At 51.0% G+C, this 7006-nt stretch overlaps 4 protein-coding genes and 1 non-coding gene across 5 annotated transcripts; 3 read left to right on the top strand and 2 right to left on the bottom strand.

Annotated features, from left to right (window-relative positions):
* Positions 1-222: 222 nt before the first annotated feature.
* Positions 223-332, bottom strand: VTN00DRAFT_t54. Its single transcript has one exon. It is a non-coding gene; the product is annotated as a tRNA-Ile (tRNA).
* A 251-nt stretch (positions 333-583) lies between these two features.
* On the top strand, positions 584-2089 carry VTN00DRAFT_3577 (uncharacterized protein; the record flags this gene model as incomplete). The annotated part of the gene is made up of 3 exons (XM_069429909.1): positions 584-941; positions 1036-1340; positions 1406-2089. 3 exons carry the CDS (start codon positions 584-586, stop codon positions 2087-2089), a joined length of 1347 nt encoding a protein of 448 aa, XP_069289098.1.
* Positions 2090-2111: 22 nt separating this feature from the next.
* Positions 2112-2749, top strand: VTN00DRAFT_3576 (uncharacterized protein; the record flags this gene model as incomplete). The annotated part of the gene is made up of 3 exons (XM_069429908.1): positions 2112-2317; positions 2395-2627; positions 2703-2749. 3 exons carry the CDS (start codon positions 2112-2114, stop codon positions 2747-2749), a joined length of 486 nt encoding a protein of 161 aa, XP_069289097.1.
* Positions 2750-4565: 1816 nt separating this feature from the next.
* Positions 4566-5423, top strand: VTN00DRAFT_3575 (uncharacterized protein; the record flags this gene model as incomplete). Its single annotated transcript, XM_069429907.1, has 1 exon — positions 4566-5423. One exon carries the CDS (start codon positions 4566-4568, stop codon positions 5421-5423), a length of 858 nt encoding a protein of 285 aa, XP_069289096.1.
* A 183-nt stretch (positions 5424-5606) lies between these two features.
* VTN00DRAFT_3574 (uncharacterized protein) lies at positions 5607-6928 on the bottom strand (the record flags this gene model as incomplete). The annotated part of the gene is made up of 3 exons (XM_069429906.1): positions 5607-6243; positions 6668-6720; positions 6773-6928. The coding sequence occupies 3 exons, from the start codon at positions 6926-6928 to the stop codon at positions 5607-5609; spliced, it is 846 nt and encodes a 281-aa protein (XP_069289095.1).
* Between the last annotated feature and the right edge of the window lie 78 nt (positions 6929-7006).

The following is a 7006-nucleotide window of genomic DNA, read 5'->3' as shown; positions in this document are numbered from 1 at the left end:
CTGCCTACGAAGTCCTAGGCCCGTCGTTACACCCTGCCCTTCGGAGGACCCAAAAAATTATTGGTCTAACCGGCCATAAAAAAGCTGTTTCTCGATTTGAGAAAAAGACAACTCTGTATCTAGGTCTCAAATGTGCCATCCTTGCTCATAAATATGCTGAAAGATAGGTTGAAAGCTTTAAAAAAAAAAGGAAGTTCTCATATGCTTATCACGTGAAAAAAATGGACCAGAGCGGGTTCGAACCGCTGGCCTCCACATCACCATACAGTATCTATACACGTTATATAGAATACCATATAAGAGTGGAATGATAACCACTACACCACTGGTCCTTTCTCACCTCTAATATACCTGGATAAAATTTTTAGTACTCTCTGTCAGCCAGGGCTCCGGTGCGGATCTGACCGGTCGCCGAGCTCTCTCCGCATAGGTACTCCATGAATACTTTCAACTTCTTTGTATATAGCTGGACAGGTGAACGGCCTTCTTCTACTGAGGTTTGGGAGCCATGAACCCTCTTTTTCCTAGCACACTAATCTCTTGATTGTTTTTTGTATTTCTCTCGTTGAAAAAGAAAGAGAAGATGCTATCCCGCACCTTACTCTCGTCATTCACGCGACGGAGCAGCTTCTCCGCTAGCTCTGCTGCTCCCGCCGCCAAAGCTCAATTGAGATCAATATTATCACACAAGATAAAGCGCCAGGGAGGTCCATCAGCGTATCGAACACACTCGACTCTCCCGAACCTCCCCCTGTTTCGCGCGCTCCAGAACCACAACCAGTCCAGCACGGCCATCGTGCACAGTGTCTCGGGACGGAGCTTTACCTACGGCAATCTCATCGGGGATGTGATAAGATCGAAGGAGGCGCTGTCTGCGAAGACGGACGGTGTCGAGGGAGAGCGAATCGCGTTCCTTGCTGAGAATAGCTATGACTACGTAGGTACTGTTTATCTTGCGCCGTTTCCAGTTACCATTATCGCTACGATGTGTCAAGTTGTAACAGGCTGTACGTGTACTGATTATATCAACGTCAGTGACTCTGCTCTCCATCCTCGCCAGCAACGCGATCGCGTTGCCCCTCTCTCCCGCCTTCCCCGTGGGCGAGCTGAAGTATATCATGGATAACTCGGGCGCCAAGGTGCTTGTCGCCACGGAGAAGTATGGTGACAAGGCGCGGGATATCCTGAAGGCCGGGCTGGAGAGGGAGCCGGTGCTTGATGTTCGGGAGAAGATCAAGACGGGCGCGAGCGCTGGTGAGGCGGTGGAGCTTAAGGATCTCGAGGAGAGTCGGTTGCGTGGGGGGATGATGCTGTATACTTCTGGTACTACGAATCGGCCGGTAGGTGCCCTTCCGCTGTTCTAGAGGGTGTTTATGGACTGTGGATGGTCTGACTGGGACTGCAGAAAGGTGTGCTCATCCCGCAGTCAGCACTCACGGCTCAAGCAAAGTCGCTGATCCAGGCTTGGGAATATTCCCCTGCGGATCATCTTCTCCATCTTCTTCCCCTTCATCATATCCATGGCACGGTTAATGCCATTCTGACTCCGCTACTGGCGGGCTCCTCGATTGAATTCATGTTCCCATTCAACCCAACCGCTGTGTGGAACAGACTCGCCACACCTTTCTTGCCAGAGACAGCAGGGCAAAGCAGCAAGATCACCTTCCTAACCGCCGTCCCGACGATCTACAACCGTCTCATGGCCAGCTTCCCTGACCTCCCACCACCCACGCAGGAAGCGGCCAGAAAGGCCATCTCCCCGGAACACCTGCGCCTGAACATCTCCGGCTCCGCGGCCCTCCCCACCCCGACGAAAGAAGCCTGGAAGCAACTCAGCAACGGCAACGTCCTCCTCGAGCGCTACGGCATGACCGAGGTCGGCATGGCCATCAGCTGCGGTCTCGACTCTGCCGACCGCGTCGACGGCTCCGTCGGTTGGCCTCTGCCGTCCGTCGAGGCGCGTCTCTTCGACACCGACGCCAACGAGGTCATCCGTCGGGGCGAGGAACTCGACGCCAACGGCCGCGAGCGCGAGGGGGAGGATCCAGCTCCGTGGGCCGACGATCTTCCGCGAGTACTGGGGCAATGAGAAAGCGACGCAGGAGACGTTCATGGAGAGCGATGACGGGAAGGGGAAGTGGTTCAAGACGGGAGACGTCGCTGTTAGACGTCACGTCGAGGGCGCCGGCAAGGGCACCAGCGGCGAGTGGGCCAAGGGCCCGATGTACTTCATCCAGGGCCGACGGAGCGTGGATATCATCAAGACGGGTGGTGAGAAGGTGAGCGCGCTCGAGGTGGAGAGGGAGCTTTTGTCTCTGTAAGTCCCAAGTCCCCCCATCTCTCTCTTTTTCTCTCTCACATGAGGTTTGCAACCTCGATACTAATGTTTCACAGACCAGAAGTAACAGAGGCAGCCGTCGTCGGCCTTCCCTCCGAACAATGGGGCCAGAAGGTCGCTGCCGTGGTGGTCCTCGACCCGGCGAAAGCACAGACCTCCGGCCGCGGCGGTAAGCCCTGGGGAGCCATGGACATGCGGCGTGCACTGAAGGACCGGCTCGCGGGCTACAAGATCCCGCAGGAGATGAAGATCATCGAGGGGCCGATTCCGAGGAATGCGATGGGGAAGGGTGAGTCGTCTCGTCATATGTGCCTAATGTTTTGGGTGTGGATTTGGAAGCTGATGTTGTTTCTTGATGATGCAGTCAACAAGAAGTCCCTCGTCAAGGAGATCTTCCCGGATAGGGTGTGAACCTGAACCCCGAACCTGAATCGCAGCGCAGCAACACAGTGCCATGTCCATTATTGAAACAGCATGCTCTGTGTTAGGTACATGATATGACATAAACAGTGTGATTCGACGTATGCTAAAAAGACTTTGGATGTATGTATGTATTATATAGTTGGTATATAATGTACATAGCAACGGACCATCTCATCTTCTTTTATGTATATAAACTAGGTTGCCATATCTTTCGTCCACCCCCCCCCCCCCTCCGGGTGCCCTGCTACCTACTGTCTTGGCGGATTGCTGTTCTATAACCACATGACTTTGAAGCTATTGGAGGGTACGCAGACACCACCATGATAGGTCACAGACCCCTACTAAGGACAAAGCTAGCCCAGATCGCAACACAGCAAACAATCCAATCCAGTAGTGTACAGTACATGTATGTATACTTGCATGTACATACATGCAGTGAATAGGACGAGCCGAGCCGAGCCGAGCCAATTGTTGACTCGAGCAGGTCTTTCTAGGTACATACTTAACTGGGTAAGTAAGTAGGGAATGGAAATTATCGATTAAGTAGATAAAAACAAGATCTAAATCACACAATCCAAGTGCAGACGGCGCAATAGATAGAGACTATTAGTCCTATGGGGCGGATAAGGGGCACTCACTACTAACTTAGGTAATACTTGCATAGTTCGTGGAGAAAGAAAGGGCAAGAAAGGACTGAAAGTTTGTGTGGAGTTAATTACCATCGTCCTTGTTTCTGCTTTTGTTCTTCTTCATCATACCGACCTAAGCTTGTCAGGCAAGGTCCACAACTTTCTACCTAAGTGATCCTGTTTTTGCCCCCTTTTTTCTGGAGTCTCCCTCCCTCTGAATCAACAAGACACATGTACATGTACATGGTGTTACTGTCTCTGTGGGAATCGGAGGTTCATTTCATTTCATTTCATTTCTTTCTTTTTTTTTCTCCCTGACTGAATGAATATTCAGACAACCATTCATTCAGCACATGAACAGTTTGTGTTGATCATGACAATCCATGTCCAAGATGCGTTTTTCTTGTCCTTCCTCGGAAGGGATTCGTCATCGTCATCTTCGTTTCCTATTCTATTTCCCCATGGGGATAACCGGTGATCCTGGGGCCCTTCAGTCGGCGATCGGCGAGTTCTTAACCCCGACGTCTAATCGTCTAATCCGTCAGACAGTTCCAAAAGGTACAGTACCACTGCTAGTACTGCTACTGCATGGTACTAAGTACACCTACATGTGCCTAGCTAGCTTCAGCGGACGACAAAGTACTGTGGCATCCAACGGTTTTGAGGGTTGCGAGTTCTGTATGTACGGTACAATTGTGGCATAAAACCTCCATCCGTCAGAGGGATGGTATTCCATTTCTGTTTACCCACCTAGCAATATGAGATGAACTTCCGAGATCCAAAACGGGAGAATTCGTTTCGAAGTCTCCAACTTCAAGTTTTTCCTACTACACATCTGCACTAAGTTCTGACCTGTACTACTTACTCGACATACAGAGCTACCACCTAGAACCATGATCCCCGTATCCATCAGTCTCTTTTGGAATCGGCCTGTCGGTTCTATGCTCCTTATTGCCACCGGAGATTTATCATGTGGCCGACTGGCATCGTTACAGTGCATATATCTCCGCTTTGTTTGCGTTGCTTTTCTTCCTGGGCTGCCCTTTTTCCTCTGCTTCTTCTTTTTTTCTTTTTACGTCTCCCTTCAACCACTAAGTTAGCTACTACTTGCTCTCTACGGAAAATAAAATATTTGCGAAGTGAAAGAAATTCATAGTCAGAACAAACAAGCGATAATGGCATCAACCAACGGCACCACCACTACCACAGAAACCCCCTCTTCAGACAGCAGCAGCAATCCAAAGAAAAACAAAACATTCATCATAGCAGCCGGCCTCCCCCGCTGCGCAACCAGCTCCCTCCGTGCCGCCTTCGAACAAGACCTCAACCTCTTCCCATGCATGCACATGAAACGCATCATCCCCTCCGTCCCCCTTATCAGACTCACCTGCCAGGCTCTGGCTCTAAATCTAGATGAACCAGAGAGCAAATCCCGCCGGCACCAACTCCTCCACAGACTCTTCGATGAGTACGCCGCGACGTGTGATTTCCCGGGGAGTCTGTTCATCGATGATTTCATCGAGATGTACAACCCCGGTGGTGTAAAGATCATCCTGAACAAGCGCTCCTCAGCCGAAGCATGGCACAGATCCATCACCGACACCATCGCCCGCGCGGAAACGCGGTCGTTCTTCTGGCTGACGTGCCCCCTGTTGCCGACGAGCTACTGGCTCTCGCGTCTCATGCAGGCCACGACGGAGATGTGTAGGCTCCGGTACGGCGTCTCGCTGTTCGACATCCGGGTATACGAGCGGCATAATGAGTGGGTGAGGCGGATTGCGAGGGAAAGGGGGCTTGAGTTGCTCGAGTGGGAGCCGAGTATGGGGTACGACGAGCTGTGCCGGTTCATCGACCGGCCGGTGCCGGTGTCGCCGCAGGGTGAGTGCAAGGAGTTCCCGCATGTCAACGACACGGTATCTATGAAGATGTTTCTTCGGGCTATGGTTGTGAAGGGGTGTATGTATTGGGCTGCTGCGCTGGCAGTTCCTGCTGCAGCTTATTATTCGTATCTGAAGTTTTGGCGGTTGCGGTAGAAGCGCTTTCTTTTCTTTTTCTTTTTGCCTTTCTTTTGTATGGTGTGAACATCATCTCTCAAATTTCTGGATAATGGAGAACGGGATGGAGTCTTTTTCCTATTGATTAGATCTTACTGGATTGATTATGTCGTTCAAATAAGCTACTGTGAACGCCAGAACACACAACAAAAAAGCTCCAGGTCATCTCTTCTCCATGTCGGGTGGTCCATAGTATCCCATACCAAATCCATTCACATCCTCCTCTTTGGCATTTAGATAGTGGAAAAGTGTCCAGACCAAACATCCAGTGATGAAGGAGGAACAGCACGGACCGACGTACGACAACAAGATGCTTGGGTCATAGGCAGGAGTCAGAGCCTCACTAAGCACGCAGCCAAAGGCGTTGGTGAGCAAGAACATGGTCGAGACGGAGGACTTCATCGTCAGTGACGCTTTAGTGCAGGCGTAACTCAAAACCTGACGCCAAGATGAAGACCTCGGAGATACCAAGCAAGACCCAGGCAGGGGCTTGGATAGCGATATGGACATTTTTGCCTGGGTCACGCCATCTATCTTTGATGCATCACAAAACGGCTTATCGTAGCAGGGCCCAGAGGAGTCGATGAGGTCCTGCACGATGGCCCCATATACTATGGCAAACGAACAGACTATGAAACCGAGAGAGACACGGGTGATTGGTCTGAATATGATGTGCAACCGGCGCGGTAGCAGATGGACAACCCTTTCCAGAAAGACAATCAAGATGACGATTGTGACGGGACTAAAACCCTGCATCAGATCATTCGGAATACCGTGGCCCTGCATTTGTCGGGCCTGGCTGATGAAATGGCTCGAGGCCTGCCTCGCGGATAAGCCAGAAGATAGGGTAGAAGGCAAAAACACCGCTTGATCTCATCGACAAAGTGGTAGTCCCACGGTATATTGGTCCAGCCGCCCTGGGCTGCCTGAAAGCTAGGCTTGGGAGCGTCTTGGTTCTAGTTGTAGACCATAGCACTAAGAGCCTTAAAGACGCATGTAGCAATTAATTACGCCCTGTAGAGGCTGAAAGACGTAGAACTGGCTGCCCAAGATTAGCACCGCAGTGATACAGGCGAATGTGCGCACACAGGCCGACCAAAACCAGAAATCGCACTCTTTCCAGGGCGTTATCAGCAGCGCAAAGAATCCGATGTCGAAACAGGTGTAGGAGGCAATATAAATCAATTGCATCTTCCACCCAAGATCCAACATGATACGCTTACCATCCAACACAGGCAGTTAGGGCCATTTTCTTGCGCGGATATTGGTACGCGATCTGTCATCTGTCAGCTCAGTTTTGTGCCCTCTAGCCGAGAAGCGGAAAGTACCAGTGGAGGGGGATTGCTCTTGATACCAGTAGGGCCCAAACCGATGAGGATGGTGGCCCTGATAAAACTGCGGATGTCCATTCCATTCTGGAGGGCTACAGGAATTGATGCCAAAACCAGGATAAGAAGATCCCCTAGATAGAGATCAATCGCCATTTGTCGCAAAGAGTAAATCTCGACTAAGAGTATCTTTTTTTATATATCTACTTGGGCCATGGGATGTTAGGCAGTAGG

The sequence above is a fragment of the Thermoascus crustaceus genome (assembly GCF_041956765.1).
Source record: "Thermoascus crustaceus strain CBS 181.67 unplaced genomic scaffold VTN00scaffold_2, whole genome shotgun sequence".
Lineage (NCBI taxonomy): Eukaryota > Fungi > Ascomycota > Eurotiomycetes > Eurotiales > Thermoascaceae > Thermoascus > Thermoascus crustaceus.
The sequence above is the reverse complement of the archived record's forward strand: the minus strand, read 5'-3'. Positions and strand labels throughout refer to the sequence as shown.